This window comes from Penicillium atrosanguineum (genome assembly GCF_028827265.1).
Source record: "Penicillium atrosanguineum strain IBT 20685 chromosome Unknown utg000008l_segment0_segment0, whole genome shotgun sequence".
NCBI classification, from domain to species: domain Eukaryota; kingdom Fungi; phylum Ascomycota; class Eurotiomycetes; order Eurotiales; family Aspergillaceae; genus Penicillium; species Penicillium atrosanguineum.
This window is the reverse complement of record NW_026623140.1, coordinates 1,571,431-1,593,697: the sequence shown is the minus strand read 5'-3', so window position 1 is coordinate 1,593,697 and position 22,267 is coordinate 1,571,431. Positions and strand designations below refer to the sequence as shown.

At 51.8% G+C, this 22,267-nt stretch overlaps 7 protein-coding genes across 7 annotated transcripts; 4 read left to right on the top strand and 3 right to left on the bottom strand.

The window, feature by feature from the left end:
- Positions 1-1,208: 1,208 nt before the first annotated feature.
- Positions 1,209-5,306, top strand: N7443_010104 (WD repeat protein; the record flags this gene model as incomplete). The annotated part of the gene is made up of 2 exons (XM_056890160.1): positions 1,209-1,384; positions 1,499-5,306. The coding sequence occupies 2 exons, from the start codon at positions 1,209-1,211 to the stop codon at positions 5,304-5,306; spliced, it is 3,984 nt and encodes a 1,327-aa protein (XP_056736651.1).
- A 244-nt stretch (positions 5,307-5,550) lies between these two features.
- Positions 5,551-7,250, bottom strand: N7443_010103 (uncharacterized protein; the record flags this gene model as incomplete). Its single annotated transcript, XM_056890159.1, has 2 exons — positions 5,551-6,279; positions 6,330-7,250. The coding sequence occupies 2 exons, from the start codon at positions 7,248-7,250 to the stop codon at positions 5,551-5,553; spliced, it is 1,650 nt and encodes a 549-aa protein (XP_056736650.1).
- Positions 7,251-7,482: 232 nt separating this feature from the next.
- On the top strand, positions 7,483-9,370 carry N7443_010102 (splicing factor cactin; the record flags this gene model as incomplete). Its single annotated transcript, XM_056890158.1, has 5 exons — positions 7,483-7,977; positions 8,041-8,514; positions 8,571-9,200; positions 9,265-9,297; positions 9,320-9,370. The coding sequence occupies 5 exons, from the start codon at positions 7,483-7,485 to the stop codon at positions 9,368-9,370; spliced, it is 1,683 nt and encodes a 560-aa protein (XP_056736649.1).
- Positions 9,371-9,773: 403 nt separating this feature from the next.
- N7443_010101 (uncharacterized protein) lies at positions 9,774-10,139 on the bottom strand (the record flags this gene model as incomplete). The annotated part of the gene is made up of 1 exon (XM_056890157.1): positions 9,774-10,139. The coding sequence occupies one exon, from the start codon at positions 10,137-10,139 to the stop codon at positions 9,774-9,776; it is 366 nt and encodes a 121-aa protein (XP_056736648.1).
- A 1,005-nt stretch (positions 10,140-11,144) lies between these two features.
- Positions 11,145-12,102, top strand: N7443_010100 (Aldolase-type TIM barrel; the record flags this gene model as incomplete). Its single annotated transcript, XM_056890156.1, has 2 exons — positions 11,145-11,492; positions 11,812-12,102. 2 exons carry the CDS (start codon positions 11,145-11,147, stop codon positions 12,100-12,102), a joined length of 639 nt encoding a protein of 212 aa, XP_056736647.1.
- A 4,359-nt stretch (positions 12,103-16,461) lies between these two features.
- On the bottom strand, positions 16,462-17,220 carry N7443_010099 (60S ribosomal protein eL34; the record flags this gene model as incomplete). Its single annotated transcript, XM_056890155.1, has 4 exons — positions 16,462-16,653; positions 16,874-16,997; positions 17,125-17,138; positions 17,197-17,220. The coding sequence occupies 4 exons, from the start codon at positions 17,218-17,220 to the stop codon at positions 16,462-16,464; spliced, it is 354 nt and encodes a 117-aa protein (XP_056736646.1).
- A 396-nt stretch (positions 17,221-17,616) lies between these two features.
- N7443_010098 (Acetate permease A) lies at positions 17,617-22,203 on the top strand (the record flags this gene model as incomplete). The annotated part of the gene is made up of 1 exon (XM_056890154.1): positions 17,617-22,203. The coding sequence occupies one exon, from the start codon at positions 17,617-17,619 to the stop codon at positions 22,201-22,203; it is 4,587 nt and encodes a 1,528-aa protein (XP_056736645.1).
- Positions 22,204-22,267: the final 64 nt, after the last annotated feature.

The following is a 22,267-nucleotide window of genomic DNA, read 5'->3' as shown; positions in this document are numbered from 1 at the left end:
CTTTCTTGTTCCTAACTTTCGTTGCTTTTTCTTAAGCGGACGATAGCTGGATGGAATCTATGATCCGCGATTGTCAGGAGGGATACCCCACAAGTCACGAGGTTCAGCGTGGCAAAAATCACCCACAAGTAGGCAACTTTAGGTAACGGTTTCAGCTCCGAACTCTTTGCCACGAGGGAGGAGGAAGAATGAAGAATAAAGGTTTAGAGGAGGGAATGACGGTGTGGATGCGCGAGGTGCTGCAGCTAAGAAAGAGGGATCCACATACTCGATTTCAAGAACTGAAACTGGAACTGGAACTGGAATCGGAACCGGACTTTATAACCACCTCGTTTGTTTGTCTCCGTCGAAACCCAAATCACAATCTAGTCTCGATCGAACTTCCAGAATGCGTATGCCTTCGTGCCCGACAGTCTGGGTTGGAATAGTCCCAACAATGTCCCTTAGGTCAATGACAAGGGGGGTTCCACGGCTATGACTTCACGCGCAATTGAGGGGATGTTGAAGCCTGGCTTCCTCTGTTTTCAAGCTCGGAGATGACGCCTAGGACTCGGATGGATAGAAATATCTCCGATTCACGAGTCCCAATTTACAAATCCAACTTCCAATTCCCCGTTCCCGGCGATCAGATGGCAAAATCGCTAGACCGCGATCTAGATCCCGAGCAAGTGCGACCCCCGGACGTCTTAGCCATCAAAGCTCTCTCGATCAGATGCTGATTAGCTGTCTGCTTACCCCCTTCCCCCTTAGTCCTACTCTGTCCACTTTGGCTTGGTGGCCTTGATTTTCTACCTATCGAAGTATATAGTATTGGACTCCCGAATCCCCGGTCCAAATGTGAGACATTGGAAATCTGATTCGCCATGTTATTTTTATATTTCTATGCATCAACTCGGAGGGCCCGGGACTACTGCAGTACCAGATTCGAATCTTGATCCTTTCTGTGCTGGCGGCTAGACCGCTCTATGTGGGCGTGCCTAAGATATGCCTTGAATTGTCCCCATGCTTTGGGGCATTCAGGTATTCAGGCCTTGTTACTTGTCGTTCTTGCTGTTCACCGTTCCTGAGGCACACCTCCCCGCCACCAAAGCTTCACCGCTTGCGCAACCCCAAGCTTCTTAGGGGTCCACTACGGACTCGCATCCCCCCCCCCCCCTCATCCATTACGGTCAACTGGTCGTGTGCCCCCCATGGACAACGTGTGAGCCATGTCGGAGACTGGGTCACGCTCTCCGGTCCCTCCCCCGCCGCCACCTCCGACCCAGAAGTACTCGCATCGGGCTGCCAACGCGCTCGCCCGTTTCGCGCCCTTCTTCGGGTCGAGACCTCCCAGCCCGCAGAGTAGCCGCGTTGATGGCCCCCGGTCCATCAGATCAAAATCGCTGTACGTGTTGCATGTCCCTCACACCGCTCTGACTGTCTAAACCGTCCCTTATCATACCTTTCCTTCTCTTTGTGCTTTTGTCGCATCGGACCTATCCAACATTAACGTCATCAGACCCGGTGAGCCACAGACCGTCACTCACCGTACGGGCATCCCCATTCTCGCCCTAGATATCTCACCGGAGCGCACCCACGCCGTGATTGGAGGCAAGGATATCCTCAAAACAATCCGGGTCTCGCCTGATCACTCCTCGGAAGAATTTAATATTCGCAATGCAGTTATCAGTTATGCATCCACCCACCATGATGCGGGCGTGTCGATGCCACACAAGGACCAGTTGAATGTCAGAGACGTCAAGTGGTCACATGGCAATTATGACCGGATAATCGCAACTGCGGTCGCCAATGGTCGCATTGTCGTCTACGACTTGCAGCGGCCCGGCCTCCAACTATGTCGCTTCCAGGGCCACAACCGTCAGGTTCACAGACTCGCCTTCAACCCTCACCTCGCATCTTGGTTACTATCCGGTAGTCAAGATGGCACCATCCGAATGTGGGATCTGCGATCAGCCTCCGCGAATCGGGGCCTTTCGACCTGCGGCAGCAAGCATGTTTACCATGGTAATAGTGATGCCATCCGAGACGTCCGGTGGTCTCCCACCGACGGTGTCGTGTTTGCGACTGCCTCAGACAGCGGTGCCATTCAGATGTGGGATGCGCGCAAGACCAACGCTCCATTGATGAGGATTGCGGCTCACGACCGTCCCTGTTTCGCGGTCGACTGGCACCCGGACGGGAAACACATCGTCAGCGGTGGCACTGACCGGCAGGTCAAGGTCTGGGATTTTTCTTCGTCTGCGGAACGACGGCAGAAACCCGCGTTTCAATTTCGAACTCCCCAGGCTGTAACCAATGTGCGGTGGCGGCCACCATCCTGGGTAGGTGACTCGCCCTCTTCGGGAGAATGGCAGTCATCTCAGGTAGTGACTTCCTACGACAAAGATGATCCGCGGATTCATTTATGGGACCTCCACCGCCCACACGTGCCTTTCCGTGAGTTTGATCGTTACGATTCCCCAGCCGCCGATCTGCTGTGGCACTCCAAGGACTTGCTGTGGACAGTCGGTGAGGTAGGGGCCTTTACCCAGACGGATCTCCGCTATGCCACCACGGTAGTTAAGCGCCGGCCTATGTGTTCGGTCGCTTGGAGTCCAAATGGCGAGTTTGTGGCGTTCGCCCAGCCGCGACCGAGGCGGCGCCCACTAGGTGTCAGCACCACCGAATTCCTTCACCTTGATGAGGATCAGGCCAGCACCGGTGAAAGATCCTTTAGTCACAGTCCGGCGGACGACACCCTTGATGATGTCGCCCTGGCTTCGTCGCTTCGGCATCCCCAGACCAAGCTCACTACGCTCAGGGGATCAAAATCCCTGGGTAACACCCCTCCAGGTGGAATAGATATCATTCCAGTCCTTCCCCTGGAACAAGCTTTGGCCAAAAGCTCAAACCCGGTGCCTAGTCAATTGGGAGCTATTGGGACAATTCCTGGTGCCACAAATGATGCATCTCTCTTCCGATTCTTGGCAGGGCACTATTCACCGTTGATGGTCGAACGCCCGGGCAGACGAAGTCATGTCGATGTTTTGAACTCGTTGATTGAATCCCTAGATCATAATGCTGAGCGGGCAGACGAAGTCTCACTGACCAAGCTGGCTCAGACCTGGCGCATCGTCAAATTTGCGATCCTCCAAGAGCTTCAACGCAGGTCGAGGGAGCAGTCTACAAGCAGGGGTAGTTTGAAGGGCAAGTCGTCCAAAGATGGGCTACTCAACGATAAGTCTAGGACAGACGAAAGCCGCCAGGGAAAGGTCAAAAGTCGACTGTTCAAGGGAGTCATGGAGACAGAAGGTCCAAGAAGTCGAATTCCTGAAGAAAGCACGTCGAATATGACTACTCCGCTTGCACAGCCATTGCCTGATTCGCCTGATGATTCATGGACTAGTTCTGACTCTCAAATTCCTTCACTACTTGAAAATGCCGTCGATCTTGACCCTCTTCCCCCATCAGTCTTGAGCTCCCACAATGGCTGGGGCATGTCAGGCCCTGATGCTAGTCGCGTCTCATCAGCGCCACAAGAGCAATTTAGGTCCAGTCACGATATACAACCCCTAGTGGAGCCCGTGCCCGGCCTTCTACGAGAACCGTTTGAGTCGGATCCGGACAGCGATCAGCGATCAGCGCCTCGCGCGATTGCTGGCAGGGCAGACTGGCGCCTTCGTGGCCGTTCAGACCTTCCTCGCGAAGGCTCTGAGGATGACTACGACCAAAAATTGGAAGACAAGCGAGCGGCGATTCGGGACTTCAAACAATATCCCAAGAAACCCTTGACCCTTGAATCAACAATGGATTCCAACCGTCCTCCCACGCTAGAGCGCTATGGCCGACACGATTCTTCAGAGAGCTTCCCAATGTTCTCTGCATCTACGGATAGCTCGCATCCATCCAAATCCATAGGTGCCTCCTATTCCTCGAATGGAAGACTTCCCGAGCGCCGACTCTCGGATGTCAGTCAGGCAGGTGGTCGACCTAACGGCGTGGCCCAGAGGGAATCGAGCCTGGAGCCTGCCGTAGAAGAGCCTGAAGATGACATGGATATTGATGAGTCTATCCTTGAAAACGAGCGGAAGCATCTTGAACGACCATCGAGTCCCCCGGAATTGTTGACAGAGTCGACTCCGCTTGAGCAGCCGGACTTAGAAGATACCTTCCCGTCTGAGAATACGCCTCCCGCGACCACCGCTGCTTATCCGGCGATGGCAGGAATTTACGAAGATCTCTCCCGAGTCAAGATTCCTCTTGCTCCCAATTCATCGGATCTGAAGCCATGGAGTATCGAGGCGATCTTGAAAGAGGCAGTGCGCTATTATCATAGCAGCAGCAGCTCTGTCGATATTCAGACAGCGGCGCATTTACTGCAGAAGCTTCACGTCCTCTTCCAGGATTGTGAGCAAATTCTTCCTTACGAAGAGTGTGAAATGATTTTCAAGTCCTACAACGAATGCCTTATCCGGCATTCAATGGACCTAGAAGCTGCAGAGCTTCGCCTATCTTGCGTGTCAACCTACCCATGTGTCTACGACTATGCGCAGGCAGACACCTTCATTAATGTCTTCTGCTATACCTGCCAGAGACCATACGAGAACCCGATACGTGACAATACTCGCTGCCACCGCTGCGACACTCCACAAGCACCATGCTCCATCTGCATGAGCATTGACCCTCCAGCGGAATGGGTCGCAGCCCAGATACAGCGGCAGTCTGAATCAATTGGCAGCTCAAGCCCCGACCCAGAGGCTGAGACTATTTCCCACCTCTCCTCCCAGTCCTCAGTTCCTACTGAACCTATCCCCTCTTTCGAGCTAGACGGCCTTGAGCCATTCACTGCACCCCGTCCCAAAGGCTCTGCCCTCTGGACCTGGTGCCAGGGATGTGGCCATGGCGGCCACATGGCCTGCATCACCACCTGGCTAGGCGATCCCTCGATAAGTGAAGGAGGCTGCGCCACACCAGGCTGCTCACATGACTGCGGTCCTGGTCCGCGGCGCGAACTCAATCGCCAGACCCTTCTCACCGAATCTAAACGCCGCACGTCCGGCGCTGGCCTCGTGAAGCGCGACCCGTGGACCAAGGGCGAGAGCAAGGCCGTGGAGAAGGTTCGCGGAATGCTCGGAGCTGCTGGTGTTGCTGCCGCGACTGGTGGTAGCGGCGCCGGGTCCAATGCTTCTACAGTCAGCTCTGCAGGTGGTCAGGGCCAGATTTCTCCCGGGGCAGTCTCGCCTAAGAAGGTCAGGCTGGTTACACCGGGTGAGCAGGGGAAAAGCAGGGGCCCTACTAGCCGTTCGAACATTGCACCGCAGGAGTAGAACTGGGGATCCTTCCTATATTCAAGTTGTAGTGGCTTTGGATACCCGGGATGTGTACTTTATTCATGATATCCCTTTGCGATACCAGGACTTTTGGCGTTTATCAAATATCATTTTAATTACCAGGAATCCTTTCTGTTCAGCCGTACATCATTCAGATTGGTCCCAAGCTGCACTTATCGACAGACAATCCCAACAAATGGGAGATATAATCTAAATTGGACATCGCCACCAGCATTGACACTTAAAACCTCCGTTTCTTCTTCGCAGGAGCTTTACTCTGCGCCTCCAGCTGTCGTTTCAGTTCTTCTCGTTTCCGATTAGCTTTCTCGGCCTCCGTCATAGGTGTCGCTTCTGGAACAGTGCTAGTTTCTGGCGATTCCTCCTTTTGCTGCTTCATCTGTGCAGCCTTTTCTGGTGATTTTGAAGAGTCATTTATAGCCGTTGTAGATGAAGGGCCCGCATTTTCAGGAGAACGAAGAACGGACTCTGGCTGGGCAGAAGGTGCTTCGCTCGGAGTTGGTAATTTGGCTTTGCTTTTTCCGCCTATCATCCCCAGCTTCATAGGTCGCTTAGTTTGCGTGGGAAGTGGATGTGAAGGTTCGGTGGTCTGGGCTGGTTTGGGAGGTGGTGAAAATGAGTTTTGCCGCTCTGGCTCTGGCTCTGGCGTTTCTTGTTTCTTCTTATTTCCTCTAATAACGCCGAGGCCTCCTCTTGCTTTCCTTGGAGGGGCTTTAGGCTGGGGTGGCGGTGTTGCAGGCCTTGGTGGAGGAGAGATATCTGGTGTACGCTTATGTCGTGGCGCTGGTTCAGGTCTAGAATCGAGATCTGGCTCTGATTCAGACGCAGTAGACATATCCGCCATCGATACTGGAGGTGGTGGAGAAGGAGTTTTCTTTTTCGCCTTCCTAGTTGGTCGGGAGATTGCAGATTTGGTTTCTTGGGCCTTGAATTGGGGAGGAGTCGGTTGTCGCTAGATCGAAATGAGAACTATGTTATTCATGACAAACGTTTAGCGCGTACCTGGAATTCATCATCTTCGCTCTCATCTTCACTCTCTGCAGTAGTATCACCATCTAAATCTACGTCTGCTTGTGAGGATACAATATGTGCGTCTTTCTGTGTTACGAGTTGAGCTTCTGACTCATTCTCTTGGGAGAAAGAAGTTGCTGGGCGGCTTTCAAGCGTGTTCCACCAATTGTTTCGCGGCGGATGAAGACCCTCAAGACCCTGATTGTTAGATCCAAGCAGTTCATGGGCTATATTTGCAGCCACGCCTGAGATAGCAGATGAAGATACCCCGGACTCGGCAAGCCATTTCTGCTCATCAAACGGCGCAACGCCTTTGATATGCCTGGCTGCTTCCGCTCGTGTACTTCCTTTGCGCGCTGAGCGTAGCCCTGCTGCTGCGGGAAATACGGTTCCCAGGTCGATCTGTAGGGCTTCAACTTTGTCAAACAGTTTCCCAAGGACCCAATCCTTCTGTTTGATCTGGTCTAAGAGGGCCTGTTGCCGAGACTCCCAACTGGTCTCGTCTCTCAGCAATGGGAGCAATAATCGGTCGGTCAAAGCCGACGGGGGCTCTTTCGCAAGGTATAGGGTCCATTTTAGCGGCTTCAGCGGGGCTGGTAGCTTCGTGCTTGTTGTGAGCTCGAGCGAATCGGTGTGGGGTCCATTGTGTAGCTTTGCGTTGCCTCTGTCGCCTCGTAGAGCTTCCCCGATTTTCGATAGAAAGACCTCTAGCTGCTCGGCGCCCTCGCTAGGATCAATCGTAGTGATAGTTTGTTCTGCTCGCTTCACGATTCGCGCATGTGGTAGCTGTTCGGACCAAATCGAGGTCAGATCTGTCACATAGAGCTCGTAGCCTTGCCGGGTCCATGAGTATTGAAAGAGTAGCGGAGGAAGTGCCTCCAATATTTGTAGCCTGTGCCACTCTGAAGGCATGACTTGAGCTCACAAAACTCTCAGATCTGGTCCGAGATGCCTGTTATAAGGATGTGCGAGGTGCTTCGCGGAGTGCGGAGCAGCTCTGCCTGGGGCCGCAGGAAAGTTAGCCGCACGCTTGACCTGCCGCCGATCTCCCGCTTCACTTTTCAACCTCACGCTCTCACGCGTTTTACTTGCATCCTGTGTTTTCTCAGACCGTTTACATTGAGAATAGCTCATATTCTGCGACATGTCGTCGCGACTCCCCGATCGATCGGGCTCAAGGCGCAGCCGATCGCGATCCCCTTCATCCTGGCGTCAACCCCAGAACCGTCCCCGCAACGACGACAGAGAATGGCGCGATAGAAGGGACTCAGATCGGAGACCGCAGCAACCTCGCAACACACGTGACCAAATGCGGATCAACCAGCTCCAGGAGGATGAGCAGGCGCGGGAGTGGGTGTCGCAGGAGGATGTCTTCGTGCTGAAGCAGGCTAAGAAGAAGGCCGAGATTCGAGTGAAGGAAGGACGCGCAAAGCCCATCGACTGGCTGACGGTGACCCTACGCGTGATCGATCCCACACGCGACCCTTTGGATGACGAAATCGCGGATTCCGAGCTCGATGTGGTGGACCCGGACGGTGTCTTCGAGGGACTCTCACAGACAGAGCTACAGGATCTGGAGAGCGAAATTGAGACATTTGTCAAGTTGGAGACAAATGCGCAGAACCGGGACTTCTGGCAGGTATAATGTCCACCCTCCCTTTGGCTCTACTCCAGCACCTCGCTGATCATATTCTTGCTGCAGACGATGAAGGTCATTTGTCGAGACCGCCAGAAAACTTCTGCACCCGAAGGCCGCGCTCTCAGCTCTGTTGCCGCTGATATCAACAAGCTCTTGAGCCCGAAAACATACGAACAACTCCAGGCGTTGGAAATCCAGGTCAAGAGGAAATTGAATTCAAACGAGCCTATCGATACAGATTATTGGGAGGAGCTGTTGCGCAGCTTGACCGTGTGGAAGGCGCGTGCGAGACTACGTAATGTCTACCAGGCCGTTATCGACGAACGAGTTCGCGATCTTAGAACACAACAAAGAGAGGAGGCAGAGTCGGTTCGAGAAAAGCTGGCTCCCCTGGCACCGCTTTCTACCGATGAGCAGCAGCTCAATTCTACAATTTCATCGGAATTCAAGGGGTTAGATCCCGATCCGTTGCTTCAGGTTCGGCCTGAAGACAAAGGACTGGAAATCATGGATGAGTCTGCATTCCTTCGTCAAGTTGTACGTACCTCGGACTGTCCCGGCCGTGAAATCCTCATTACTGACGAATCTTACAGGCTCGCGAACGTCAGAAGATCCTCCGCATGGGCTACGTTCCTCTGCGACAGCGATCGGCTGAAAAGCCAACTACGGCTATTATCAACTCGGCTTCAAGCAGCTCCGCTATCACGGCTGTGTCCAGTCGATTTTCTTCTCTCCCCAATGATGACTTCTCGCAGGCGACCAAGGCATTGTATGAACGAGAGTTGGCCAAGGGCGTCAGCGAGAACGAAGAGATCTTTACCGGCGAAGAAGCCGTGACCACGCCTTCGCAAGCCCAGTGGGCCAGCAAATATCGCCCCCGTAAACCCCGATACTTCAACCGAGTGCAGATGGGCTACGAATGGAACAAGTACAACCAGACCCATTACGACCATGACAACCCGCCTCCCAAAGTCGTGCAGGGTTACAAGTTCAACATCTTCTACCCCGACCTGATTGATAAGGCCAAGGCTCCAACGTATCGCATTGAGCGAGAAGGTGGCCGCAAGCGTGGACAGTCCTTTGCCGCCGCCGGAGAGGAAGATACTTGTCTGATTCGGTTTATGGCCGGGGCACCGTACGAGGACATCGCCTTCCGAATTGTTGACAAGGAATGGGACTATAGTGCGAAGCGCGAGCGCGGCTTCAAGAGCACATTCGACAAGGTATGTTCTATAATGGTATTCGTACCCCGCACCCAAGGAAGGTTCTGACATGCTGGTTGTACAGGGCATTCTGCAGCTCCACTTCCAATTCAAAAGGGTAAGTTTCAATCCTTCGATAGGATGCGAAGAACACGACTGACAAGTTGTCTCAGATCTATTACCGGAAGTAACACATGCGCGACCCGTCATCTTCCACATGGACATTATATCGGGATTGGGGTTGGATTTGGTGTGGTGTGGTGTGGTGTGGTGTGGTGTGGTGTATGCAGGCAATGTCGGTTCGGGGTGTATTTCTCAGACAGCTTACACCCTTACACCCTGTGAATCAATCCACCCCACCACTGAATTGGCTGGAAAAGGTTTCCACCTCTCAAATCGATCTCGCAGAGAACTTTCAGCACAGTCCACGTGTGGAGTCCCAATGGTCCGAATACTTTAAATGTCAAATGTCTAATCTAACCGCCGATTTTTGCACTTTTTGTCGCATCATGGCTCTGTCGCCCACCATGACAAATGCACCACGGCGCAAGACATTCACAACGTTCCCGGTAATGGTACTTTGACCCTACATGCTCAGCGACGGGGATCAGCATGCTCTTTCGCGGAACGGCGGTCGTTGAAGTCTGTTCTGGTGACACCACGAGCCTGCAGCTGCAGCAGATTGATGGCTTCCGGCTGGTTGGATGCAGTCCAGGAAGAGAAAGCTCGGCTAGAGAGCCTGTTGACCTGTTGTTCACCTCCTGTTGACCTCGTCAACTTCCAGAAGGTCCGCTCCACGACGGCGAATGACCGACTGGGTCTGCAGGCGGCCGCCTCCAGCCATCCGCCTTTCTCTTCTAGTGTCTCCAAGGGCAGAAGTGGGGGCAATGGAAGACCCTCAGACCCATCCGCGACTGCTGTAGCACCGGGTTGAGCCGCCTGGACCGCCTGTGAGATCATTGGCCGACGTTTGTAAGATGAAGTCCAGTTCCACAAGGGCTTGTTAGTAGTGACGCTAGAGCAGCCCCAGTCTCCCTCTTCAGCGCGTCTTCTTGTATCGATGGGCCATGGCCCACACCGACACACGCAGGTGTGTTTGCTTGCTGCACAGATGGATTCTCGCAGCAGGATGGACCATGTGCCTGACTGGGTGTACTGGCCAAGAAAAATAATAGAGGGAACAAAAAAAAAGTGTACAGCTCCAATCTGTGTGAATGGCGACGGTCACAACGGGCATCCTGGTTACTTCTACGTTGTCCTTGCCCCTTTTGACTTCTGCCTACGACTACTCTTCTCTTATTCCTCGTTCAATCCAAGTGCATGTCTTAGATTCTCACGACATCCTTGCTTTCAAGAATGGAGAGACCTCATGGTTTCAAGATGGAGTCTTCGCTGTCATCTGATTACTTCAACTTGGCTCAAATTCCAACTGACCAGCGAGAGCACGAGTATCATCGCTCAGTACAAACACAGTCTCTCGGTTTTGAGCCTCTCCAGATGAGTGCCTCACAGCTTTACAACCCCTGGTCTTCAGGCAGTGAGAACTCGGCAGCATTCAGATCTAACCCGGCGTCGGAATTCATGGCCTCCCTTCAACATCCCGGGTATAGTAGCCCATGGTGCGCCACTTCGCTGGCACCACTCGAGTGCAGCCCCAAGTCGCGCGCTATCGGGCCTGAAAATTCCCATCTCTCTTCCCTCTACTCAAACCCTCATCATTCAATCCCTTCTATAGGCCTTTTACGAGACAGGATGAGTCAGTCAAATCTGCGAGCGTCGAAATTGCCCCATAGTGGCGATTTACTGGATTGGCCGTCTGATCCTGCCACGTCCTTTTACTTTGCTCGTGATTCCTATTATTGCCATTCGGCACAAATGGAAACCTCCGAGGGAATTGCTCTAGCCTTGAGAGCGACCCCGCCATCACCACCCATTTCAATATTCTCTAAGCAGTCATCATCATCAATGTCCATTAACAGCATGGGTCCCACTGCCTCCAACACCGTCGCTGACAGTAACTCGCCCCGAACCAGCCTCGGTGACCAAAGCGAAGGGGATCATAATGGAGAGCCCTACTCGAAACTCATCTACAGAGCCCTAAAAGATGCCGACGGCCATAGACTGTCCCTTCAGCAAATCTATGACTGGTTCATTAAAAACACCAGCAAGGGCAGAGACAGCACCAAAGGCTGGCAGAACAGCATTCGCCATAATCTGTCTATGAATAAAGTACGACCTCTCACTCCCAACACTTCCATTATCCCCGCTGCCGGTTTCATATCAAACCAGTTTCATATCACTATCCACTTCCCAGTCAGTAGAGTGCGCTTTACTGACAGACATCTTCGTCTTAGGGATTTGAGGCCAGTAAAATTGACGGGTGCACGAGGAAGAAGCCGCAGAATTTGTGGGCTCTGACTCAAGATGCCATCAACCGGGGCTATGTGGAATCCACTACGCGCTATCGCAAATCGAATCACCGCAAGGCCACCAGCTCCAATTTTCCATTTCTTGGGCGTCAGCGCTCAGGGTCTAAGGGGGGAAGGCCGCAAAACATGCGACGAAGACGCGCCACCCAATTCAGCACGAGCATTCACCAACGCAAAGTCAGACCCAGCTACCTCAGCCCCAGCCATCGGGTGATCTCGCATCCCCTCTGCCTACGCCACCTTTCGGGGATGCACCGCACTATCAATTGGGGAAGGTCTTCAATGGCCTGCCCCCCGGCGACAGCCTTGTCAAACAAGAATTCGACTTTTCCAAAGTGATTGGCTGCACGAGCTCCCCACTTGGTGATAACTCGATGTTCTATGGTGTCGCGGGACCGGCACTGAGCTATGTACCGCTCGATCTTGACCATATCGGTGGTTGGTACCCCCTCTCAGGGCCCGATAATGGGTTGACAGGGCCCGGAAAGCTATGAGATCTTCAGCCTTTGCGGAAGGACGCAGAGGCGCGGCTGAAAAAAAGGGGGCAGGGGGCGATGATAGCAACAGGGAAAAAGCCTGGAGTCTGTTGACATGCACCATTATCTCGTTTTCTTCATGCTGGTTGTTTTTTATTTATTTTTTGATGTGTATATTCTTTTAATTTTTTGATATTCTTTTGGCTGAGTGATTTTGGCCCTCAAATAACTAGAGGCAATGCCTGCATGGCTCTTGCACTTTGCATTCTATATTGCTTTTTTGTGCTAGTCTTCTATTGAAAGTAAAAGTGTATCGTAGTCAGCAACGTGGAAGTCCCGGAAAATGAGTCACTCTTCCGGGGTTAACATTCAGGGCTGTCATATCACTAAGCTTCCTATTTCCAACAAGACTCACGTTCTCAGTTGGGCACGAGGGCCGGACCGCTCGACGGCCTCATACATGCAGATCTTTAGCGCGGAAGCCATTCCAGATGGAGCCTGTAGACCTTGTCACTGTGAACATGTCCTGTACGCTCACGAGAGGCGAAGTCCGTGCAGTGCATCCAAACAAAGAAGTATTATCTTGAATATTCCTCACCTCATATCTACTATGTCCCCAAAGAAGCCGCTCCAGAACTGTCTTAGCGAATGGCTGCAGCAAAAGTCCTGCTGACGCGGACAAGGCTCGTCTAGTCTGCGCTTTTGCATCATATTGTATTTCCCGCTTGTTGCCTTCTTCTATAGATCCATCAAAGACGATCTACATCTTCCTATCCGCCCCTCCGGTGACTATGGATGCAGATTTGGGATGATCGTGATGCTCCTTAGCGCCGTAACCGTGCGTGATCTAGATCTACACTGTCAGCTGTGCGGGTAGGGGTCAGGGGACTATGGAACTAATCTGCGTACCCCTATTCCCACCTTAGATGACGAAGATCGCGACGAATCAATGGCTGGCAGAGGGAATCATTTTCCTAAGCCCAATGATACCAAGGCCCGGGCGATCCACTCCTACTGTTCCCTAGCCGGGTTTTTTATTTCTGCGTACGTTCTCTATACGTCCTTAAACCTACTTGGGAATTTGCTATCTCCTCGGTATGGGCGTAGCTGGTATCTGTACATCGTTACTTCTGTAAAGATGACAGCTGCAAACCATTCACAATTTGTCCAATCGCTGCGTTCTTGCACATTTCCTTTTTTTTTTTTTTTTCTCCCACGCAGGCCTGCCAGTAAGCTCAGCCTGCAAGCTCTTAATCTGGTTGGAATTTCCCAGATTTAAAGTAAGATTCAACGAGTGATATTCACCGAGTACAAGTATCTTCATCACTCATTATTGGGTGTTTGTATCTGCTTATTCATTTCTACGAAGTGGCAGACTATCTCTCCTAAAAATATACTTTTTCTTTGCTTTTTTATTTACCTTTCCTGTCTTACGGAGTACGGAGTATTTGGTCGATGGATCTCCGTTAGATTGCTTTTTAGCTGTGCTACATTAAAATCGGGTAAGATATCCGAATACCCAGCCAATGCGATGCATGAGTTGTCGAGATGGTGACCTTCAGAAGCCACGGTGCTACTTTCTAGATCTAGACCTATCAGCCACTGGCTTATATACCTATTAAATCTAGGTAAAAGCACTTCTAATTCCAGTTCTATGGGTTCTCTGACAGTTCGAGCAATGAAGGTCACGTGTAATGCAGTTTAATGCAACACATCTATTTCATTTTTCTTACATTTTCTTTCCGGCCGATGCCGGTAGCCTGCTGCTGTCATGCTTCCCTGATTCTTTGCAACTCTGTGATTCGGTGCCACTTGCGAAGACACAGGCAAGTCACTCCATGGAGGGCCGTTGGTAGCTTGCATCAATAGTCTGTTCGCCAATGTCTGCTAGGAACCCGCCGCAGCCTAATCCGTCCAAGTGCATTTACCATTCGGCTAGATCCCAGAATAATGATCTATCACCATTATAGCAGAAGAAACGAAAGACAGATCCTCGTCTTAAATTTTATGAAGGAGAGGTTTGGGTGAAGACCGAGATGGAAACCCCCACACGTACATTTGTTCTCGTTAGTCTTAATACTTCATAGCCGATGGGGATGCAAGCGGGTCGAGCCCGTCAAAGCAGGGATTCGATTTCTGGTCTAATGCCGGCTACTTTGGCTTGAAAGACACTTGGGTATAGTTGAAACAGGAGTCTGATCCTTTGCATTGTTCCGAGACCCTATCCTCTCACGCTGGCACAGGCCTTGGCTCTTGACCAGAAGACGGCTCAGACTCCGGACCGTTTCCGTTGAGCATCTGTAGGATGGAATACGCGGCTCGACAGCTGTCAATAGTGCATTGTGATCTTCCGCCCAGACTTTCGTGCCGAGCAAGCGCTAAGTGGGCTCAGCCGGGGGAGCGTCCGAGCCATAGAACCCTATGCTCTGACCACTCCTCGGCATGGTTCGTGGAGGTGGTAGCTCAAAGTGGAGGCCAGTTAGAAAAAAGAAAAACGAAAAAAATACAAAACAAATTTCTTTGAGAAATGGCCGGAGAGCATGTCGGTCCGGGCTGCCATTTCGATCTATTGGACGCCAGTCGAGGGTCGACGTGGCTGACGGATGGTGACGGATGGATACGAAGGATCATCGGCTGCCACGTAAGTGGACAGACCTGGCGTATATCAGTTCCAAATATCTTATGGAAGTGGAGGGAGCACTGATCATTGGTACTTTGCAGATAACTTCGTCTTCAGGATCGCATAGTTAGCTAGCGGGGTGGCACGAAGCGTCCTTTGAATATTCTTGTCAAACGTCGACAATGCTTCTTGTTCGTCGGCGGGGTTCTCTCTTCTTTTCTGTAGACATTCTTGTGTTCATAAAAATTGAGTTTTGATGCTCGAGCTCTATGCTCGACATCATATAACCTTTACGTGAAAAATAGACTTGCAGGTGCCAAAAGTAGTCCTGGTATGGCACCATGGTCTTGTTTAGCCCCTTGCCATATTGATTTTTCTTTCTTTCTTTTTTCTCTTAGCTTTCGCAGACTCTTGGTCAGTTCTGTCATGGGGATCTGCGGGCCTTATGCGTGTCAAGGGTTCAAGTCTCCTTCCCGAAGCGGCATTTCGGCGACTAAAGACTTGATAAGCTCACCTGGGGTACGAGTGCAGAAAGAAATATTATTACATTCCATATACCTCAAGCGTCAGAAAACTCAGTGTTTCGGCAGCTAAATAGTGGATGCATTAACCCACGGGTAGTTACAGACTAGATACGCTCCGCCTGTCCGACATAGGGATATATACATTTGGGAAACTATATCCACTTTGACATTTCCCCATAGGGAAAACTACAGAAGACTTCTTGTTTGGTCTTCGATGAATCACTTAATCAATCGATGGAATCTTAGAACTTTTCCCAAGGTGCTGGTTTCACTGGGGAAGCCCTGGAGGTATGCGGGCGTCCCGCGAAGTAATTATGTGCTAGTCCGTCTCAGGTCGCTTTAAGCGAGTTTCGCAGTCAATGTCCTAAAATTACCAAATGCCCAAAGTCTCAAAGCCCGAAATTCCCAAGCCTAAGAAAGAAACCGGCCAGGGGTATCTTTCTCATGGGAATTAGCTTATAATCTACATCTATATTGGCCGGAACACAATATGCAAAGCTCGGAGCAAGGAGGGGGGGGGGTTCGACCGAATAACGAGTCCTGCGAGTAATCGAAGCTATGCCCCCGTCAATGATAGGCGGCAATATATCGGCAATATATCCTCTCACTAAAACCATCTAGTTGCGAATGCCGAGATTTCGTATTATAGCGGTCTGGCGACGGAGTTGTGCTGGCTGATTCTCGACCAAGAACTCAAACAAGGATATTGTGCGGCCCCAGTTGTATACGAAACATCTGAAAATACATTTTCGCGTGGTCTGGTCGTTGGCGTGATGAAAATGCTCCAAGGTTTTTCGGTCGAAATCTAGACTTGGGACATCATACGGTGCGGAGGCCACCGCGTTGACGTAGATGTGCGTGTGAATGGCATTAAAGTGATGTCCCAGCAGGGTACCTTAGGGTACAACAGGACCGGGGCGACGAAAGACGTGCAGCTAGATCTACGGACTGTAATAAGTCGGCGACAAGGTCTACACTCGCCGCATAGTCATTCATAAGTTGCAGATGTCAACCAAGGCAATTGACGGAAATACTCGAGCCAAACAAGACGCTCATGGGAATCTCATGAAGATAGTAAATTTGGGTTTCATTTGCATAGCCCACGATCCATCATGGATTCGCGTGCTAGCGGTTCCTGATCATCCTTTTTTCTAGATTCTGAAGAACCGTTCCCACCGTTTTTCCGTAACGTTCGCTCCCCAAAAAGACCAACACCGACGAAACAGACGTTGCTTAGCGCTTGCCAGCGGCCTTCTCCTGGGACTCCTTGAGAACCTTCTTGACGATCTTCTGCTCCTCAATCAGGAAGGCACGGACAATGCGGTCCTTGACGCAACCGGCGCAGCGGGAGCCACCGTAGGCACGGCTGACGTTCTTCTTGGGGCGGGAGATCTGAGCATACTCGCGGGGGCGGAGGGCGGGAATCTGTGCGATCACCATGGTTAGTTCGTTGGGGTCTTTTTTGACTGAATCGAGGATTATGCAGTGGTTGTGTTCGGTTTTGGTTGACTCGTAGGGTCATGTCGTTCCGTTCAAGGCGATTGTCGAATTTTTCATGACCCTTCGTCCGTCCACCCCACGACCACCATACCCGCACACAACGCACACACAACTCAAAAAAAAAATCAACTCAGGGGGCACTCACGCCAGGGAGCTTGATGCCACAGTCACCGCACTTGGGAGCAGTGCCCTTCTTCTTCAGGTGAAGGTATCGGAGCTCACCACCGGGGGTCTTGATGATGCGAACCTTGTTGGACCGCGTGTTGTACCTGTCGGGGGGAAATTCGTCAACATGTCGTTCAAAAAACTGTCAAGCTCGTCTCATCCGGTCGTATTCATGTCGAATCAAGCGTTGAAGAGGCATTGCTCGAGGGAAGGAAATTTTTTTCAACGTACGGGTTCCGGCGGCGCTGGAGAGAAGAGTCAGCATTCAGAAAAAATGGTAGATATTGTAGCAATAGCACTTACGAAGGTCAGTCTGTTGTTGGGCATTTTGACTGTGGTGAACCTCGGTGGTCAAGGGCGTTGTCGTCGTCGGGTTGTGAACGGTAAAATGTTCGAGTTGCGCGGGTTTGTGTGGGTTTCGCTCTAGCGCACATTTGGCGAGGTGACGCTAACCCAATCAGGACTAGCGTCAAAGATGGAGCCGCCACCTCAAAGTTCGGCATCGCAGGAGTCTCGTCTTTGCTGTCGAAGTGCTGGTGTTGGTGTCCCCTTTCCATCATCTAGCACGCTCAATCTCTTGCGCGTCTTTTACCTACGAACTCTCCATACCTTTCAACCACGTTTACCTGACGAGTCCATGGTTCTTGACGTGATTCGGACGCGACTCTGAGCCCAACTCACGTCTAGGGAGGGTGGGTGATTCCCCCATCAACAACCACCACCATGGCATCTTTGCCTCCTCCCCCTCCTCCTCCAGGATGGGGCGCAGCTCCCCCATCTATGCCACTGGCACCACCGCCTCCTGGCTATGCCCCCACCGCCGACCCGAACGCCGCAAAATTTGCGCAGAAGAAGCATGAATGGCTGCGCACGCAGCGCAGTCGATTCGGCGAGAAGCGCAAAGGAGGATTTGTCGAAACACAAAAGGCAGACATGCCCCCGGAGCATCTACGAAAGATTGTGAAGGATATTGGCGATGTCTCGCAGAAGAAGTTCACCAACGAGAAGCGCAGCTATCTTGGCGCGTTAAAGTTTATGCCCCATGCGGTCCTGAAGCTCCTCGAAAATATGCCCATGCCCTGGGAGTCAGCGAGGGAAGTGAAGGTACTCTACCACGTCAACGGATGTTTGACTCTCGTCAACGAGACACCACGCGTTATCGAGCCGGTCTTTCATGCCCAGTGGGCTACCATGTGGATGTCCATGCGTCGCGAGAAGTCTGACCGAAGGCATTTCAAGCGCATGCGCTTCCCTCCGTTTGATGATGAGGAACCCCCTCTTTCATGGTCGGAAAATATTGAGGACGTCGAGCCTCTGGAGCCTATCCAGATGGAGCTGGACGAGGAGGAAGATGCGGCGGTCTACGAATGGTTCTACGACCATAGGCCTTTACTGGATACTCCCCACGTCAATGGGCCAAGCTATAAGAGCTGGAACCTGTCGTTGCCGCAGATGGCTACTCTTCACCGTCTCAGCCACCAGCTCCTTAGCGACGTCGTTGATGAAAACTATCACCACATGTTCGACCTCAACAGCTTCTTCACTGCAAAGGCTCTCAACGTGGCCATCCCCGGTGGTCCCCGCTTCGAGCCTTTGTACAAGGATATCGACCCTAACGACGAGGACTTCAGCGAGTTCAACGCGATCGACCGCATTATCTTCCGTGCCCCGATCCGGACCGAATACCGGGTCACCTTCCCCCACCTGTATAATACCCTTCCCCGCAGCGTGAAGATCGCCTGGTACTCTCACCCCCAAGTGGTTTATGTCCGCACCGAAGACCCCAACCTTCCCGCTTTTTACTTCGACCCTGTCATTAATCCGATTTCCTCTCGCTCCGTCGCACCGAAGAACATCACTGTCAGCCATGAGGACGAGATCTTTGGACCAGATAATGAGGATGATTTTGAGCTTCCTGGGGAGGTAGAGCCTTTCTTCGATGATGAAGAGCTCTACACTCAGGATACCGCCTCTGCTATTGCGCTTTGGTGGGCTCCTCACCCATTCGATAAGCGATCCGGAAAGATGGTTCGCGCTCAGGATGTGCCGCTCGTGAAACAATGGTACCTGGAGCACTGCCCGCAGGGCCAGCCCGTTAAGGTCCGCGTGTCCTACCAGAAGCTGCTGAAGACCTATGTTCTCAACGAGTTGCACAAGAGCAAGTCGAAGGCCCAGAGCAAGCAGAATCTGTTGAAGACTCTGAAGACAACCAAATTCTTCCAGCAGACCACAATCGACTGGGTCGAAGCGGGCCTGCAGGTCTGCCGTCAGGGTTTCAACATGTTGAATCTGTTAATTCACCGAAAGAACTTGACCTATCTGCATCTAGACTATAACTTTAACTTGAAGCCGGTCAAGACATTGACAACCAAGGAGCGAAAGAAGTCCCGTTTCGGAAATGCTTTCCACTTGATGCGTGAAATCTTGCGTCTTACTAAGTTGATCGTTGACGCCCAGGTCCAATATCGCCTGGGTAACATCGATGCTTTCCAGTTGGCTGACGGTATTCTGTACGCTTTCAACCATGTCGGTCAGCTTACCGGTATGTATCGTTACAAGTACAAGCTTATGCACCAGATCCGTTCGTGTAAGGATCTTAAGCATTTGATCTACTATCGGTTCAACTCTGGTCCCGTCGGCAAGGGCCCCGGCTGTGGTTTCTGGGCTCCTGCCTGGCGAGTCTGGCTGTTCTTCATGCGTGGTATCATTCCTCTGCTCGAGCGATGGCTTGGAAACCTACTCTCTCGTCAATTTGAGGGACGTCACAGCAAGGGTGTGGCCAAGACGGTGACCAAGCAGCGTGTGGAGTCTCACTTCGATCTGGAACTGCGTGCCTCCGTTATGGCCGATTTGATGGATATGATGCCCGAGGGTATCAAGCAGAACAAGGTCAACGTTGTCTTGCAGCACTTGTCTGAGGCATGGAGATGCTGGAAGAGTAACATCCCCTGGAAGGTTCCTGGTCTGCCTGCGCCCATCGAGAACATTATTCTTCGATACGTGAAGAGCAAGGCCGATTGGTGGATTTCCGTTGCTCACTACAACCGAGAGAGAATTCGTCGTGGTGCCACCGTGGACAAGACCGTGGCCAAGAAGAACTTGGGTCGTCTTACTCGTCTCTGGCTCAAGTCGGAGCAAGAGCGTCAACATAACTATCTCAAGGATGGTCCTTATGTTTCCTCCGAGGAAGCTGTCGCCATTTACACAACCATGGTGCACTGGCTGGAGTCTCGCAAGTTCTCGCCAATTCCTTTCCCCAGCGTTTCGTACAAGCATGACACAAAGATTCTCATTCTTGCTCTCGAGCGTCTGCGCGAGTCTTACTCCGTGAAGGGTCGTTTGAACCAGAGTCAGCGTGAGGAGCTTGCTCTCATCGAACAGGCTTATGATTCCCCAGGAACCACCTTGGCAAGAATCAAGCGTTTCCTCCTGACTCAGCGTGCCTTCAAGGAAGTTGGAATTGATATGAACGACAATTATAACAATATCAACCCTGTCTATGATATCGAGCCTATCGAGAAGATCACCGACGCTTATTTGGATCAATATCTCTGGTACCAGGCTGACCAGCGTCATCTGTTCCCTGCTTGGATCAAGCCTTCAGATTCTGAAGTGCCGCCGCTTTTGACATACAAGTGGACTCAGGGTATTAACAACCTGTCCAACGTCTGGGAGACGGCTGATGGCGAGACCAACGTCATGATCGAGACTGAGCTGTCCAAGGTCTATGAAAAAATGGATCTCACTCTGTTGAACCGCATGCTGCGCCTCATCATGGACCACAACTTGGCAGACTACATAACCTCCAAGAACAACGTCCAGCTCAGCTACAAGGACATGAACCACACCAACAGTTATGGCCTGATCCGTGGTCTTCAATTCTCCGGCTTCGTGTTCCAGTACTATGGCATGATGATTGATCTGCTGCTTCTCGGTTTGCAGCGTGCCAGTGAAATGGCTGGACCGCCTGCGAGCCCCAACGATTTCTTGCAGTTCAAGGACCGCGCCACCGAGACTCGACACCCCATCCGTCTCTACACTCGCTACGTTGACAAGATTTGGGTGTTCTACCGTTTCAAGGCTGACGAATCTCGTGATCTTATTCAACGATTCTTGACGGAGAACCCAGATCCCAACTTCGAGAATGTTATTGGCTACAAGAACAAGAAGTGCTGGCCTCGCGATTGCCGAATGCGCTTGATGCGCCACGATGTCAACCTTGGCCGTGCTGTCTTTTGGGATATGAAGAACCGTCTCCCTCGATCCATCACCACGATCGACTGGGATGACACATTTGCCAGTGTGTACAGCAAAGACAACCCGAACCTGCTCTTTTCCATGAGTGGCTTTGAGGTTCGCATTCTTCCCAAGATTCGCAACCAAAACGAGGAGTTCTCCGTTAAGGATAGTGTCTGGTCTCTGGTCGACAACTCGTCCAAGGAGCGTACCGCCCATGCCTTCCTCCAGGTCACCGAGGAGGACATTCAGAAGTTCAACAACCGCATTCGACAAATCCTCATGTCTTCTGGATCCACCACATTCACGAAGATCGCCAACAAGTGGAACACTGCGCTGATTGCTCTTTTCACTTACTACCGTGAAGCTGCCGTGTCGACCGTCAACCTCCTCGACACCATCGTCAAATGCGAGACCAAGATCCAGACTCGTGTCAAGATTGGTTTGAACTCCAAGATGCCCTCCCGTTTCCCTCCCGCTGTCTTCTACACTCCCAAGGAGCTTGGAGGTCTCGGTATGATCTCAGGATCTCACATCCTTATCCCCACTAGTGACAAGCGCTGGTCCAAGCAGACCGACACTGGTATTACCCACTTCCGAGCGGGTATGTCTCATGACGAGGAGACCCTGATCCCCAACATTTTCCGATACATCATTCCCTGGGAGGCCGAGTTTATTGACTCTCAACGTGTGTGGATGGAATACTCCCAGAAGCGCATGGAGGCTCAGCAACAGAACCGCCGTCTTACCCTGGAAGATCTTGAAGACAGCTGGGACCGCGGTCTGCCCCGTATCAACACCCTCTTCCAGAAGGACCGCAGTACCCTCAGCTTCGACAAGGGCTTCCGTCTTCGTGCTGAGTTCAAGCAATACCAGCTGATGAAGAGCAATCCCTTCTGGTGGACAAGCCAACGTCATGATGGTAAATTGTGGAATCTGAACGCTTACCGCACCGACGTCATCCAAGCTTTGGGTGGTGTTGAAACCATTCTAGAACACACCTTGTTCAAGGCGACAGCTTTCCCATCTTGGGAGGGTCTCTTCTGGGAACGAGCTTCGGGCTTTGAAGGTTAGTGAAATTTCTTTTATCCCCTGGACCTCTATGTTACTTGATATGCTCTTTAGATTTCAAGTGGTT